Here is a 17,640-nt window from a genome sequence, read left to right as displayed (position 1 = left end):
ATCATATTTTTTTTTCGACACTGATGATTTTGATATATGGAAGTATATATCTATATCGATTCCTTTATACCTGTACAACCAATAATACCCTGTGTACAAGTACAGCTGGGTATAAAAATACCAAAAGTGATCCACGAGATATTTCGGAGAATTACGACTACTCACGCCGTGGTACAAATTTGTATATATATATATATTATATTAAACTTATTGTCAAAGAGCGGGTTGTTCCGAGTGTATGCCCTAGTCATAGATCTATGGAAACCACAGTCTTTTGTCGGTCATCACTTCATAACCTTCGATACTACAATTTGAATGTTATTGAGAATTGCTTAACTAATTTATTTTGAACCTGGCACTGTTTTTCTAGAAGTTCAGTGCACTAAACCCTACAACGATAGCCAAATTTATAAACTTATGCACACACACAATTGCACACTTGTATATGCCAGTTTATATCGACAAACATCAGACCACCGCAATGTTTTATTTTATTCGATCGCTTAAGTAGTGGAACCTTTTAAAAGCAATGCACTTTGAACGCGGTGAATAAATATGTCATATAATACTGACGCGTAAAACGAAAATCAGCAATTTGTTTTCGATCGTTAACAGTGTACCAAAATGATATCAAAGAAAGCAAGATTTGTAGAAAAGACAAAAAGTAGCACACACAAACTATAAAGCAACTCGATCTTAAACTCGTTAAGACTATAATCAAACTAGCATATATCTATATTGGATCTCAGGGCATATGACACTAGAAGCGGATGAATTTGCTAAACAGGGCGCATCAATCGTAGCTTGCTCCGTAGACGTCCCAATTAGATTGGGTGCGATTAAGAGAAGGGAGAGGTGCACATGTTCGACCAAGCGGGAAAGTCGTGTAGCCTAGCGCGGGGCTGCAAAGTGTCGAAGATTATGTTTAGGTCGTACAACCTTAGACTAACAAAGTCGCTACTATCATTAAAAAGCGATTGCCAGGCTAAGATTCCAGCTATTAGGAGTGACACGGCTGTAGAAAGCTTCTAGTACGGACGGAGTTATTTTATAACATAGGTCCTGGTTCTTTTGAAAGGATTTTTCAGTTTGATCGTTAAACAAACTTTTGGTAACACTACGGACTCATTCAATCTATGTGAGGTACTAATGCACCGGCCAGTTCAACCTAACGTAACAATAATCAAACTAGCTGAATTGCGGCCAGTAAAGCTGGCATACTTCAGATCCCGATGGCAATGCAACATGAGTATCTGTATATGTGCTTAAGGAATATTGCTAAGCCTGGGCCCATTACGTGTGCCGGGGTTGATTCAGGATAGGTATGAGTTCAACCTGTTACAGTATTCATATCGAAGATGAGCCAGAAAGACGAGCGTCTCCCTCTTCTGCGAGGGTATTTAACTTTAAGAACGGGGTTTGTCGGGCCATTCCTGGCATAGAGGTCCGACTGCTCCATATTCTCTTGCTCCGGGAAGGTATCGAACCCAATCCGGGTCCGTCTCCTGACCCCGGTCCTGAGAAATGGTTTTGCTGCATCTGCCGGAGAAGTATATTTTTAGGACAGTCATACTCTTGTCAGTGTGTCTCGTGTAAGGGATGGTTGCATCGGACAGGTTGTTCTGGGCTAGACCCCAAAACCAGACGTCCACGTAACTTCTATAAATCTTTTGTGGCTCCTTGCTGTTCACGTCCTAGGACGTCCCGTAGTCTGCGCCTTAGCGCCCCCCCCCCCCCCGCTACCTACCAGCAGCCCCGCTGCTCAGCAAACCGCAACAAGTACCCGCTGTTGCTCGCGCCCCACGGCGCCACCAACTCACACGGTACTCCCACTCATACCTACAATCTCCGTAGTAGAGTCAGGAGCAATGCCGAGCATCAGCATCAGCCCTGCCCCACTTTCCTAGATGTTCTGGTCTCCGCGACGGCAACCCCCGACGGGTTTCATTGCGCCATGTTGCCAGGCCGCATACCCAAATACACCGGGTACCCCAATACCTACCCAAGGACGTCTAGTCTCAGGGCCTCAACAGCAATCGCGTTCTGGCCTTCCACAACCAAGGCGTAGTCACCCGTCACTTACTCCCAGAGTGACGACGTCTCCGTATTGCTGCGATTCAAGAGACTAAACTCACAGCAAGATCTGCATTGCAGACCTGTTCTGGGTATAATGTCCACAGAAAAGATCGCGAGAGCGGAAATGGAGGCGGCCTCGCTTTTATCATACACCACACCGTGCAATATCAAATATTTGATCCCGACATCGACCGCAGGGACAGTGTCTTAGAATGTCAAGGATTATCTGTCCGGTCAGGCGATGCAAATCTAGAAATCATTAACATCTACATCCCTCCTGTCACCTGTTTCCCCAGTGGATACCGCCCTGATATCAGCGGCGTACTCACTGGAAACAATCGCATTATCTTAGGCGATTTCAATGCCCATCAAGATCTAAGGCATTCAAACTTGCGGGTGGACAGTAGGGGTGAGATGTTAGCGGATCAAATAGAAGAAACGACGTTCTGCACTATAAACGGAGACGCCCCCACACGTCAGGTAGGAATCTGTCACAGTTCGCCGGATATTTCAATCGTGAGCGCAGAACTCGTAAACTGTGTCAACTGGCAGCCGATGGTAACATTGGCATCCGACCACCTGCCTATACTTATTTCGCTCGAGCGTCCCGCCGACTTCATCGTCGCAGAAAAACGCACTTTTATTTTTAAAAAAGAAAAGTGGGACGAATACAAATCCTTTACAGACAACCGCTTTGCTGCCCTCCCTATCCCAACTGATGCCCGCCAAGGGGAGCGTGCTTTCCGCAAGGTGATTGAATCCGCCTCGGCTCGTTTCATTCCCGCCGGTAGAATTCCCGAAATTCGGCCCCACTACCCAGCAGAGGCCGCAAGTTTAGCGAGAGAACGTGACCTTATAAGACAGCTCGATCCCGGCGACCCCCAAATAACGGATATAAACCAACGCATCAGATTGCTTGTGGATGAACACAAGCGGGCGAAATGGGAGGAGCACCTAAGCGGTTGTAACCTCTCTGCCGGTGTAGGTAAACTTTGGTCCACTGTAAAGTCCCTATCGAATCCGTCTAGGCACAATGACAGAGTTTCCATCGCCTTTGGCGACAAAGTGCTGACGGATGCGAAAAAATGCGCGAGCGCTTTCTGCCGACAATACATAATGCATTCTACGGTCGACAAAAATAGACCGAGGGCCAACAGACACGCACGTAAACATAAGTTCAGCGCGTCACCAATTACCATCACCGCCAAAGAGGTTGAGGATGCCATCGGTCATGCTAAACCATCCAAAGCAGTGGGCCCAGACGGCATAGCCATCACGATGCTTAAAAGCCTAGGGAAAGAGGGTTTCAAATATTTAGCACATGTCTTCAACCTGTATCTTTCCACCTTTGTCATACCCGAAAAATGAAAAATGGCCAAGGTGGTCCCACTACTAAAGCCTGGGAAACCAGCTAACATATAGGAGAGTCATATCGCCCGATATCTCTCCTATCGCCAGTAGCCAAGACGCTTGAAGCCATTTTGCTCCCATACTTCAAAGCAAATTTGCAGCTAGCCTGTCATCAGCATGGCTTTAGAAAACTCCATAGCACCACCACCGCGCTAAATGCCATTAGCACCCAGATAAATTGGGGCTTAAATCAGAAGCCCCACCATAGAACAGTACTCGTAGCGCTAGAACTATCAAAAGCTTTTGATACGGTCAACCAAGGCACGTTACTGCAAGACTTGGAAGGGTCTATCCTTCCCCCATGTCTTAAAAGGTGGACCGCAAATTATCTGGGTGGTCGGCAGGCATCGGTGCAATTCAGAAACGAAATATCAAAGCCAAGAAGAATTAAACAAGGGGTGCCACAGGGTGGTGTCCTATCCCCACTTTTGTTTAATTTTTACATATCAAAACTACCTTCGCGACCGGAAGGAGTTACTATCGTTTCTTACGCCGATGACTGCACAATAATGGCCACAGGCCCGGGCCCACAGATCGATGAGCTTTGCAACCGAATAAACGGCTACCTCCCTGATCTCTCCAGTTTTTTCGCCTCGCGAAACCTGACATTATCACCGACTAAATCATCCGCGACCTTATTTACAACTTGGACGTCCCAAATGTCGACCATTTTGAACATCTACGTCGATGGCACTACGCTACCGACTGTCCTACACCCCAAAATCTTGGGTGTGACGTTTGATCAGGATCTACATTTTGGTGAGCACGCAGCCGCAATTGTTCCGAAAATCCAGAGCCGTAATAAAATCCTCAAATCCCTTGCTGGCAGTACTTGGGGAAAAGACAAAGAAACGCTCATTACCACATACAAAGCAATTGGTCAGCCGTTTGTGTGCTACGCGTCCCCTATATGGTCACCAGGCCTAAGAACTACCCACTGGAAGAAGCTACAGGCCTGCCAAAATACTGCGCTCAGAACCACCACGGGCTGTCTTCTTATGTCCCCAGAGCACCATCTACATAATGAGGCGAGAATACTCCCCATCAGGGAGAGAAATGAGATGCTAACCAAACAGTTCCTGTTGAATACCCAGAAACCTGGGCATCCCAACAGACATCTGGTTGATGAGGGAATTGCCCGGTGGATCCAGTACTCAGGGAACAGTACCCAAAACTTGCGGAAGAGGAACGCATACTCCCCAGGGAAACGTGAGTCACTCTGGCTCAACTTCGTTCTGGATACTGTAACAGGTTAAACTCTTACATATCCAGAATCAACCCCGACATACAAAATGTATGCCCCGCTTGCAATGTGTCCCCACATGACACCAACCATCTCTTTAATTGTAATGTGGAACCAACGCCTCTAACACCCCTTTCATTATTGCCCACCCCTGTCGAAACAGCAAGCTTCCTTGGACTCCCGTTAGAGGATATTGATGACAATTTGTGATCGGTCGCAGCTATTAGGTGGAGCGAAACATTGCTACAACAACAACAACAACAGGTCCGACGTCTTTTTGTGGATATCACTGAGAACCTGCTTGTGTTCTTCTTCTATATACCGCTGTGTTCTCATGTGCCGCATATCCTCATAATGCTGGAGGAGATTGGAGGCGGGTCCTCTTCAACCAGATGCCTGTTGGGATGCCCAGGTTTCTGGTCATTCAACAGAAACTGTTCAGCATTTCATTTCTCTGCCTAATGAGGAGTATTCTCTCCTCACTGTATAGGTAGTGTTCTGGCCGTAGCGGTTCTGAGAGCGATGTTTTGACCGACCTGTATTTTATTCCAGTGAGAAACATTTAGGCTCGGCGACCACATCAGGGACGCGTAGCATGCAAGCGGCCGGTCAATTGCTTTGTAAGTGCTAATAAGCATCTCTTTATCTTTACACCAAATGCTACCGGCAATAGATTTGACGTTTTTATTATGGCTTTCGATTTTAGGTTAGGCCAACCTGTGACAAGAAATCCTTAAAGAAGCATGAAGTTCCACTTTCGCAGAAGCTTGTTCAAAAATACACTTGGTTATCCCTATTTCAAGCTCATAAATTGATAAACTCATCTTATACAGCTCCCAGTCCGAGGGTAATTCACTCCTCCTGACTTTGTTGAAGAACCGCCCATTGCAAACTCTAGAGAAATACTATTCACCAGTTAGGTAAGGTCCCCCCTTCAAAGGGTTCAGCTAAACAACCCCTCGAAAATCCGTTTTCTAATCGCCTGATATGACAGGGATACCTGCTGCGGTTATATTCTAAGCTCCCTAACCCACTGGGTGTGAATATAGCCCCTGTTCACGGCGTGTTGTAAAGACATTCTACAATCGATTATATACGCAAAGCCTCAAAAATTTAAATTTTTCACTTCTCTCTTTAATGTTAGACACGTACACACGCAGTTGTGCGATAAGCGCATCTATTTATTGTATAGCAATTGTTCAGTTTCTTATTGGCCTTTGAACCATAATACAATGTTGTGTTCAAGGAAACTAGCAGGTGCCTTACATTTATTTTTATTTTAATAAATGAACAGACGATTAAAGCGAAGATCATTACTATGGGATTCAAGGGGTTGAAAAACCAATACAAAGCTTTATAGCTTCAAAGCTTCCGCAACCCAATTGTCAACCTCACCTACGCGAGGGGAATCGTGTTACAAATATGAATGTATCATACACATGTTTAGTAGGCGAGGCTCTGTAGACCCGATGTTTCTCATGTTGTTGTTGTTGTAGCGATAATGATACTCCCCGAAGGCACTGTGGAGTGTTATCGATATTGATGATTCTTTGCCGGTTGCAGATGCGGTACGTTCTGGTAACAAGCACCATTAAGGTAATAGCCCGATATTTTAGGAACGGTTTGGCATGACCACATGAAACCTTCTAGGCCATACCGCTCTCCCATCCCCTAGATCCATGAGGAGCTTGGGGTCGACAGAGCCTCGACTGTTAAAGAAACAAGATTCGTCGGAGGTTAATGAGGTTGACAATTGGGTTGGAGAAGCTATATATTTTGTTGGCAACCCCTTGAAAGGGTTGCGCTACACAATCCCTTGAATCAATTGGGTATTTTAGTCGCCTTTCACGACAGGCATACCTGCCACGGGTATATTCTAATCCCCCTAACCCGCTGGGGAACCCCAAGTTTCTCATGGCACTAGGGGGTGGGGGCGGTATGGCCTAGAGGGTTTAATGTGGTTATCGTTATAACTAAATTGCAATCAGCCGATTTCTTCCCCATTATTATAGCATATTCCTTCAATATTACTAATATAAAAATATTGAAGGTCAAAAGTTAAAAAACAAAAACTAACTCACATCTATCTATGTACATATATCTCTTTTAATTCATTGGACTTCGAGAAAGACTCAGTTGAACTTTTTGTAATTATCAACCGTCTTTGATTGTGGATAGAAGGTTCCATATGCTTCACAGATGGATCAAAATCCGATCAAGAACATGCGGGATTATAAACTCATCCAACATCAAACAATCCTTATACATATACACCGGCAGCAAGTCTATCCAATTAACAATTTAAAACAAAACAGCTAACTCTAAGACAATAGGCAGACTTTCCAGAGGGGGGAAAAGTTTGGGTGACCAAGATAGTTGGAAGTGTTAATTTCTGTTCCAAAGATAATCTGCCAATTACTTAACGCCAAACTTTAAGCAACTTATGAATGCTATAAGCATTTTGTTTACTTCTGTACTTTGAGTGGATTGTTTAAAAATATTCGAGTGCACTCTTGAGTAAAGTAAGATCCTCGGCTGTTAATAAAACAGGATTCACCACGGATAGGTCAGGTTGACATTTGGGTTTGGAGAAGCTATGTATTGCGCTGGCAGCCAGAAAGGGCTGCGCTACACAAGCCCCTTGAAGAAATTTGGTATTTTATTCGCCTCTTACGGCAGGCATACCTACCGCGGGTATGTTCTAACCCCCTAACCCGCTGGGGCGCTAAGTGGAGAGTACTGCCCATCTCTGATTTGAATAACTATTCCTAATATACCCCTTTCGGCAGACTTCTGAAGTTGGTATTTGCTCGTTCTGTATACAAAAGACAACTGCCGCATTGTTAGACACCTTAGTTAATATCAAAGAATACCATTGCATTTTAGTATAATCCTTGATTACGCATCTAAAACAAATATGTAAAAAAAATAATTGCACCTGCTGAGCGCTGACAACTAGCAGTTTGTATGAGTCTATTTCCATTGCACGCGGGAGTCGGTTCAAGCTGTCGTATTAAATATCACTGAAACATTAATTTACTTCTTTGATTACTTTACCTTCTGTATAAAAATATATAACTGAATTTCTGCAGCGTTAATGATTTACAAAACAGCAAGAACTGAACTCGAATTGCTAATTACTAAGATGTCGTCATAATCACAATTAGATATACGAAAACTTCAAATTACATATGATAGAAGAGTTGCCAACTACGATTTTCTATGAAAATAGTTTAAAGTCTAGTAAATTGTGTATAAAACACAATGGTCTAGTACTCTCTTAAAAACATGCAAATTTCAATTTTTTTTTCAATTTGTATGGCCGAGCAGTCCACTGATATGGCCAGGGTAATGAAAACAGAACGAGTTGATGTGTTTTTAAAAATTTGTTGTTGTTTGTCCAACGTAATTTTATTGTTGTAATGTACATGTATATCCTCTCAAGTGGTCGAATAGTTTTTGCCAATTTGTTTTAATTAAAATTTGTTTATATTTTTTTCGCATCATATAATTATGTAAATTTATTGTTGTAATACACATATATATCCTCTCAAATAGTCCAATCCTTTTGCCAATCTTTAGTTTTTAGTAATTTTATTTTAGTAAGTAAATTTTCGTAGTATTAGGTTTTATATGAATTTTTTTTTATTAAAATTTGTTTATATTTTTACCAATCTTCAAAATCCACATATATTAAAAGATTTTGTTGTTTAATTTTGTACGAAATTTTTTACCGTATTAGGTGTTATATATACATAGCTATATATTTGTTCCGTTTTTGCTCAGTGGTGTTATGTATTTTCAAATAATTATGATCGAAATTGTTATAATTATGTAAATTTATTGTTGTAATGCATATGTATATCCTCTCACGTTTTTGTCAATATTTACATAATTTTTAGGTTGATTTATGTTAGTAAGAAAGTTTTCGTCGTATTAGGTTTTATATTGTAGAAATTTTATGTAAAATATGATTATATGTACACTAAGTATGTATTAGGTAAATTTAACTAGATAACATATATTTTCCGTTAGACTTCTGTGACATTATGTATTATATTATAAAAATTGTATAAATGTATATTAAATCAAAACTTTATGTATTTTTAAAGTTATATAATTGTTTTAAATTTATATTTTTAACGTTGTAATAGTGTTATTTAACATAATTATTTCAAATAATTGCCCACTTGAAGTTCCGTAATATCATACGTATTCAATGTTAATGTTGCACATTAATAATTTTTATTATTTTTTTTAATGAAAGTCCATTTAATTAGACAACAAAATTATTCTAATTGAACTAAAACCATAATTTTTAAGCTACACGAAACATTATATCTTTACAAAACACTTTGTACTACATTTAAACGATAATGTAAGTATTATTATTCCGACATTTTAACAAGAACGATGCTGCTACTTCGACGAACTGCGCACAAGTGCAATCAAATTTTGAACATGTTTTAAGATCATTAGCAATTAAGTCAAAGTCAAGTCTATTTTGAGCCAAAAAAATGATTTTAAATTTTATATTGTAAAGGAATAAAACAACTGAAATGACCATTTTCAAATAAATTTGCGATACATAGATACGTGTTGGTTTCAGCACACTTTGTTTTTGTAGGGTCAAGTCAAAAAAATATAGCGAGCCTCGATTCTCTCATCGCGGGATTTATCTTCGGAAAAGATTTACTCATGACCAGATTCGAAATCTTTCGTCAGCTATCGGAATTTCTGGTAGAATTTTCGGGCTCTATTCCCATCAGCTGCACTATCTTAACCATTATTACGATCCATATATAAGTTCAGGTATGATAGTGTATAAAAGCTCACGGACTTCGCTGGTAAAAACGCAAAAACGTTCCAATCAGGAAAGTATTTCAATTGACAAGGTATTTTGAACAGAGTAAGGGGAGACCTTCACTGAGTTGGAAGACGCCGAGGCTCTGACGACCCCGAACTCCTGATGAATCTAGGGGTGGAAGGGCGGTTTGGCCTATAAAGTTGCATGTGGTCATACCAAATCGTTCCCGATATAGTCTGGCTAGTACCTGTATAGTGGTTGTTACCGGAACTCACAGGATATGCGTCTGGCAAAGGACCATAAACATCAATAACACTCCCCAAGGGCTTCGGGGAGTGTCCTTATCACTACAACAACAACAACGCAGGTGAAGGAAGACTTGACCTCTCTTGGTGGTCCGAATTGGTGTCTGTTATCCCGAAACAGGGCTATTTGTTACGAAATTACCAGCAAAATCACTTTGGCTGTTAAGCTCAAATTAATGATGATGATGATTCACATCACCAGCATTTAAGCCATCGAAGTCACGATATTCGGAAACAATTACATTCATTCATTCATTTATTGCAAAAATAGTATTAGTACAATAAGATCTAGGATCTTTTATAGTACAACAAACCTGATGTAAGAATTTTGTATACGTGTGTGAATACACATACACACCATGGCTTTCCATAGGAATACAAGGACAAATTTATGCGAGTGTATTAGAGATGTCAAAAATTCTGTTAATGTGTTGGAGTTTCCGTCAGCTCTGTCTAGCAGGGTTGGTACTGACGTCACGCGCTCAGCTATAATTTTTTAATCATTTAATTTGACGGCGGCGATTTTAACGTGTAACGTGGCGGAGCAGCATGGCATTGACAACCGCTTTAAATGTATTAAATGTCACTTTGACTGCAGTCACAAAAACAAATTTTAAGTAAACTATTATGTGTTTATTGTGATTATTTATTAAATGGTACATGGAATCAGTAAGGCAAAAGTTCATTTACATATTTGATGTCATATTTACAATATGTATTATTTAAAAAATATAAATTTAAGAAAAAGTACTTATACTATAGCGCCGTTACCGGTACAACTACAACCCCTTGTGTTTCCTAAATTTTAAAGCATTTCATGTTACAATTCAAAGATGACAATTCATTAATTATGGCTTTGACCATTGGGTAATAGTCTAGTTGAGGGGTCGACTGCTAATACGCTACCAAAAATATCGAGAGAGGTGTCAAAAGACGCGTCTTGACATCAGTATTAATAATCCGAAGGCGGAAAATAAAAATATTAACGCGTTCAAAAGATATTAACGAAAAACCGAAAAAAGACCCGCGGGTACCTCCGAAACCGGGGGTCGGATCCATAGTATTTTTGCGCAGAACACCTTTCGGCGTTGGCGGCCTTCGGCCGCGCTTATAAAAAATAACCCTGGGCTACGCCATGCCACGTCCGGGTGTGTGGTTTAACCGTGGCTACCGCCACGGTGATGCACAATTTTTTTGGTGGGTACAAACACAACAACAACCACATGGAAATCGCCAACTTCAACTGCAAATATCTCCGGACAGAGATAAAATTTTTCTTTTCCGCCTTCAGATTATTGTTCTCGAGGTTAATACGCGTCTTTTGACACCTCTCTCGATATTTTTGGTAGCGTATTAGCAGTCGACCCCTCAACTAGACTATTACCGACCATTGAATCCAGCCACAATAATGAGTTTAATTGTATTATTTGTTGCTTATTGCTTTTCTACATCGCTTAATAACGCACCTGCACAATTGAAGACTAAACTGGCACTTTACTTTTTAAGCTAAGCACTCAACCACATTATTATTAAATTTTTGGTTGTTGGTAAAGATTGTGTATAAATAAAACCCTAAAGTGAAATACATATATTACTTGCAAACTTTTAATTCAGTACAAAAACAACAAATGGAGTCCAAAGGTGTTTTGACGCGGCGATATCGTCATGCCGGAGACTTAACCGATGAGCCACCAACTCGTGAAGTAAGTACAATTTACATACATTTTATTGTTAACGCTAATGCGTATTTTATTTATAGTTTGCAGAAATAACTATTCCCGTACCTTGGGGTCATATATCTGGTAAATGGTTTGGTCCTCAAAATGAACAACCAATACTTGGCTTACATGGTTGGCAAGATAATGCAGGCACATATGATTTACTTGTACCACTTTTACCACCAAATGTACCATTCCTATCGATCGATCTACCTGGCCATGGACTTTCATCACGCCTACCAGATGGTTGTTTTTACAATACTACAGACAATCTGTACATCATTTTGTTCATAATGAAACAATACAATTGGCAAAAAATATCTTTGGTTGGTCATTCTATGAGTTCTATTATTGCCTTCATGTTTGCTGCAATATTCCCAGATAAAATCGATATGGTCATCGGAATTGATGCGTTAAAACCGCACCAACGACCGCCTGTAAGCGCTATACGCACTTTGGAAATACGTATGGATGAATTTTTACGTGAAGATGAACGTAATCGTTCGAAGGAGGAGCCACCAAGTTATTCGTATGATGAGCTCATTGAACGTATCTACATTGGAACATTTCATTCTATCAATAAAGAACGATGTAAATATATGTTGGCGCGAAATATACAAAAATCGGACAAATATCCAGATAAATATTTTTTTAGCCGTGATCGTCGTTTAAAGTTTTACAATTATTTAGTTGGATCACAAGAGCTATGCGTTGAAATGGCTAAACGCATAGATTGTCCATATTTGTTTATTAAGGCACGTCAGTCAAGCTATTTCGAAGATAAGAAGTATTATGATGAAGTATTAGAAATATTACAAAAGAAATCAAATTTTGAATACTTGGTAGTGGATGGATCACATCACGTGCATATAAATCATCCTGAACGTATAAGTGAACAAGTAAATGCTTTCATAAATCGTTTTGGTCCATTGGCCAAGCAAAAACTTGCTATTGCAAGTAAACTGTAATAATAAATACCAATGTTTAAAATTTAAAATTATTTTAAAAATATATGTACATATATATATATTGTATTTGTACTTAGTGCTAGTTAGTACAGTATCCTTCAAAATTATAAGAATTCTGCATAAACCGTATAAATCGAAGTATTGAATAATTATATGTATGTAAAAATCTTATATCTAAAGTTAAAAACTGGTTAAATCCAAACAATTTTTTTACAACAATTTAAAACAAAGTTTTGTGTATATAAGTGTATAGTCCATTAAATTGTTGTTGTTGTTGTTGTAGCAATGCTCGCCCCACCTAATAGCCGCGACCGATCACAAATTGTCATCAATATCCTCTAACGGGAGTCCAAGGAAACTTGCCGTTTCAACAGGGGTGGACCATAAGGAAAGGGGTGTTAGAGGCGTTGGTTCCACATTACAATTAAAGAGATGGTTGGTGTCATGTGGGGACACATTGCAAGCAGGGCATACATTTTGTATGTCGGGGTTGATTCTGGATAGGTAAGAGTTTAACCTGTTACAGTATCCAGAACGAAGTTGAGCAAGAGTGACACGCGTTTCCCTGGGGAGTATGCGTTCCTCTTCTGCGAGTTCTGGATATTTTTCTTCAAGTACTGGATTCACCGGGCAATTCCCGACATAAAGGTCCGACGCCTGTCTATGGAGTTCACCAAGGACCTGCTTGTGTTTTTCCGCTTCATACGGCTGGGTTCTCAGGTGCCGTATTTCCTCAAAATGCTTACGGAGATGACTCCTTAGGCCCCTCGGCGGTGCTGGTTCGTCAATCAGATGTCTGTTGGGATGCCCAGGTTTCTGGGTATTCAACAGAAACTGTTTGGTCAGCATCTCATTTCTCTCCCTGATGGGGAGTATTCTCGCCTCATTATGCAGATGGTGTTCTGGGGACATAAGAAGACAGCCCGTGGCGATTCTGAGAGCAGTATTTTGGCAGGCCTGTAGTTTCTTCCCTTGGGTGGTTTTTAGGCTTGGCGACCATATGGGTGACGCGTAGCACGTACTCGGCTGGCTAATTGCTTTGTATGTGGTCAAGAGCGTTTCTTTATCTTTTCCCCAGGTACTGCCAGCAAGGGATTTGAGGATTTTATTACGGCTCTGAATTCTTGGAACAATTGCGGTTGCGTGCGCACCAAAATGTAGATCCTGATCAAACGTCACACCCAAGATTTTGGGGTGTAGGACAGTCGGTAGCGTAGTGCCATCGACGTGGATGTTCAATATGGTCGACATTTGGGGCGTCCATGTTGTAAATAAGGTCGCGGAAGATTTAGTCGGTGACAATGACAGGTTTCGCGAGGCGAAAAAACTGGAGAGATCAGGGAGATAGCCGTTTATTTTATTGCATAGCTCATCGATCTTTGGGCCTGGGCCTGTGGCCATTATTGTGCAGTCATCGGCGTAGGAAACGATTGTGATTCCTTCCGGTGGTGAAGGTAGCTTAGATATGTAGAAATTAAACAAAAGCGGGGATAGGACACCACCCTGTGGCACCCCTTGTTTAATTCTCCTTTGTTTTGATGTTTCGTTTCTGAATTGCACCGATGCCTGCCGACCACCCAGATAATTTGCGGTCCACCTTTTAAGACATGGGGGAAAGGTAGACCCTTCCAGGTCTTCCAGTAACGAGCCATGGTTGACCGTATCAAAAGCTTTTGATAGGTCTAACGCTACGAGTACTGTTCTATGGTGGGGATATTGATTCAAACCGCAATTTATCTGGGTGCTAATGACATTTAGCGCGGAGGTAGTGCTATGGAGTTTTCTGAAGCCATGCTGATGAGGGGCTAGCTGCAAATGTGCTTGGAAATGAGGGAGCAAAATGGCTTCAAGCGTCTTTGCCACTGGCGATAGGAGAGATATCGGACGATATGACTCACCTACGTTAGCTGGTTTCCCAGGCTTTAGTAGCGGGACCACCTTGGCCATTTTCCATTTCTCGGGTATGACAAAGGTGGAAAGAGACAGGTTGAAGACATGCGCTAAATATTTGAAACCCTCTTTCCCTAGGTTTTTAAGCATCGGCATGGCTATGCCGTCTGGGCCCACTGCTTTGGATGGTTTAGCGCGACCAATTGCGTCCTCAACCTCTCTAGCGGTGATGGTAATTGGTGACGCGCTGAGTTTGTGTTTATGTGCACGTCTATTGGCTTTCCGTCTATCTTTGTCGACCGTAGGATGTATTATATATTGTCGGCAGAAAGCGCTCGCGCATTTTTTCGCATCCGACAGCACCTTATCGCCAAAGGCGATGGAAACTTTGTGTTTGTGCTTAGTCGGATTCGATAGGGACTTTACGGTGGACCAAAGTTTACCTACACCGGTAGAGAGGTTACAACCTCTTAGGTGCTCTTCCCATTTCGCCCGCTTGTGTTCGTCCACAAGCAATCTGATGCGTTGGTTTATATCCCTTATTTGGGGGTCGCCTGGATCAAGCTGTCTTATAAGGTCGCGTTCCCTCGCTAAGCTCGCGGCCTCCGCCGGGAAGTGGGGCCGGATTTCGGGAATTCTCCCGGCGGGAATGAAATGTGCCGAGGCGGATTCAATGACCTTACGGAAGGCACGCTCCCCTTGGCGGGCATCAGTCGGGATAGGGAGGGCAGCAAAGCTGCTGTCTGTTGCAGATTTATATTCTTCCCACTTTCCTTTTTTGAAGTTTATGAAAGTGCGTTTTTCGGTGACGATGAAGTCGGCGGTACGCTCGAACGAAATAAGTATGGGCAGGTGGTCGGCTGCCAGTTGACGCAGTTTACGAGTTCTGCGCTCACGATTGAGATATCTGGCGAGCTATGACAGCTTCCTACCATACGTGTGGGGGCGTCTCCGTTAATTTTGCAGAACGTCGTTTCGTCTATTTGATCCGCCAACATCTCACCCCTACTGTCCGCCCGCAAGTTTGAATGCCATAGGTCGTGATGGGCATTGAAATCGCCTAAGATAATGCGATTGTTGCCAGTGAGTAAGGCCTCGATATTAGGGCGGTATCCACTGGGACAACAGGTGACAGGAGGGATGTAGATGTTGATGATTTCTTGATTTGCATCGCCTGACCGGACAGATAGGCCTTGACGTTCTAAGACATTGTCACTGCGGTCGATGCCAGGATCAAATATATGATATTGCACAGAGTGGTGTATAATAAACGCGAGGCCGCCTCCATTTCCGCTCTCGCGGTCTTTCCTGTGGACATTATAACCAGAGCAGGTCTGCAATGCAGATCTTGCTGTGAGTTTAGTCTCTTGAATGCGATTATTTACTGACGCTGATGGGCTCCTTCTTGAAAAGTGTTAAATTTCTTATGGAAAGACATCTTTGGAAAAAATTTATAATAAAATTTTACATAATTTGTGAACAATTTTAAATATGTACTGTTTATACTAAAATTTATGAGCTACAAAACAGCATATTCGTAATTTTGTTTCTTATTCCCGCATTTTTTTTTTTTTCATATTTGTTGATTTTTTAATTTGCTTTTTTCTAATATCAATAACAAAAACTATTGTATAACATGCCAACCTAATAAAACCGCACTGAGTTTTTTAGCGCACGCAAACAACCGGCGTTTTTTGCCCGAACCCAAAACAGCATGCGTTGCGACAATGTGTGCAAACGTCAAATCTAAATGTCACACAGAACAAAAGTTGGAAATCGAGTTAGGTTTTCACGCAGCAAATTCAATTTGGATTGCTCTCATACAAGTTGTATGTGCATGAGACATTTTTGACAGAAAATGACTTGCGTGCGTTTATATTAGGTTGGCATTAAAGACCTGCAACGAATCATCCATTCGTCATTTTAAGCCACAAGCAAAAATCGTTGCTTAGTAGTCTACACAACAATAACTCGCCATATGAGCCGAACAGCTTGTAAGCAACGACCGAAGCGAATGTCACTGCACTGCAGCGATGAGAAATGCGCGTTTGATTTTGTGGCACATATGCACTTAACTCGAAAGGCAAATGAGTCGGTTGACAATTGAGTCGATTCAACTACAAACATATATGTACATATGTGCGTGTATTTCCTAATTTTTTACAAAGTGTTAAATGTATGACTCAATTTCGACAAAGCGCAAAATACGGTTATAAATAAATCGAGTTTTAGATGATTTTACAACAACAATAAACAAACTGGCTATTTCTAAAGAGACATAATTTTTGGATAATTCGAACTTCGTTTCGTAAATTTAACACTTTTTAAAAAAATTATGTGTAGTTAAAAAGAGAAGAGTTTTCTTAACTCAGGTACATTTGTACTTATTTTTATTTCGTATAATGTAAGTAGGTACATTTATGTTTACAAGTAATTGAGCATTAGGACACTTCCTGATTCCTCATAGAAAAAAAGAACAAAATCAAAAAAGAATATATGCTTTATAAATGAAAAATTAGATTTTTTCGGTATTAAACAAAACAAAATAGAAAGGAATTTCATAAATATATAGTAATATGGCATTAAATACTAATACTACTAAATGTACTAATTCAATAATTTAATGTCCATATTATTATGCAAAAACATTATCTGATGTACCGAAAACGAGCTGCAACCGATCGCACTCCGCTTTTCTGATATTAAGTGCCTAGCTTTGGAAAAAACTCTTTCCGAAGCAGCACTGCTGGCTGGAGTCGCTAATAAACTATTGGCTACTTTATAATAAAAAGGAAATTCTAATCGATGAATGTGCCACCATTGAATCGCATTGAAGTCGTCATAATACGTGACATTAGTGGACTCGTATTTAACTAGCTCATTAAATACAATATTGTCCCCATTCGAAACTTGAGTTGTCTGTAAAAATACGTTAAAAAGCTGGGATTTGCAAGTAGGAGGATTCGCTGATGTACTTTGTTCGTCCTGGTTGGCAGTTTCATTGACGTAGTTTGACATTTGCTTTCTGCATTCAGTTCTTATAAGAAACTTATCATTTTCATTAAAAAATATTAACTTGTTAGTTGGGGGGAACAAGAATACCGCTACTTTATGATATATGGTAAGATTTTGCAAAACAGTGGTGTCCAACATATCACTCAGCTTGCCCTTAAATTGTTTCATGAAGGATAAGTCAGTTTCCTTTTTTGCGCAAATAGCTTTC

General features: G+C 40.8%; 3 protein-coding genes across 5 annotated transcripts in view; 2 read left to right on the top strand and 1 right to left on the bottom strand.

Moving 5' to 3' along the window:
* LOC137252267 (1-acyl-sn-glycerol-3-phosphate acyltransferase gamma-like) overlaps nt 1-8,217 on the bottom strand; it is a 43,981-nt gene extending 35,764 nt beyond the window's left edge. The window contains exon 1 of one of the 2 annotated variants that reach the window (XM_067787737.1): nt 7,787-8,217. The gene's annotated coding sequence lies outside the window, so the exon portion shown is untranslated. Of the gene's footprint in view, nt 1-7,667 lie in introns of both variants that reach the window. The other variant, XM_067787741.1, reaches the window with a different exon arrangement.
* A 2,214-nt stretch (nt 8,218-10,431) lies between these two features.
* On the top strand, nt 10,432-12,791 carry LOC137252284 (probable serine hydrolase). Of its 2 annotated transcripts, none has more exons than XM_067787786.1 (3): nt 10,432-10,510; nt 11,456-11,544; nt 11,601-12,791. In XM_067787786.1, the coding sequence occupies exons 1-3, from the start codon at nt 10,495-10,497 to the stop codon at nt 12,525-12,527; spliced, it is 1,032 nt and encodes a 343-aa protein (XP_067643887.1). In that variant the 5' UTR covers nt 10,432-10,494; the 3' UTR covers nt 12,528-12,791. The 2 variants fall into 2 exon arrangements, with proteins under 2 accessions (XP_067643887.1, XP_067643888.1); XM_067787787.1 differs by lacking the exon at nt 10,432-10,510 and adding an exon at nt 11,215-11,388.
* Nucleotides 10,443-17,640, top strand: part of Edg78E (Ecdysone-dependent gene 78E) — an 83,723-nt gene continuing 76,525 nt past the window's right edge. The window contains exon 1 of the mRNA XM_067787793.1: nt 10,443-10,510. Coding sequence (XP_067643894.1) covers nt 10,502-10,510 — 9 coding nt within the window. The 5' untranslated portion in view covers nt 10,443-10,501. The remainder of the gene's footprint in view (nt 10,511-17,640) is intronic.

This window comes from Eurosta solidaginis, chromosome 5 (genome assembly GCF_040869045.1).
Source record: "Eurosta solidaginis isolate ZX-2024a chromosome 5, ASM4086904v1, whole genome shotgun sequence".
NCBI lineage: Eukaryota > Metazoa > Arthropoda > Insecta > Diptera > Tephritidae > Eurosta > Eurosta solidaginis.
This window is presented reverse-complemented; position numbering and strand designations above follow the sequence as displayed.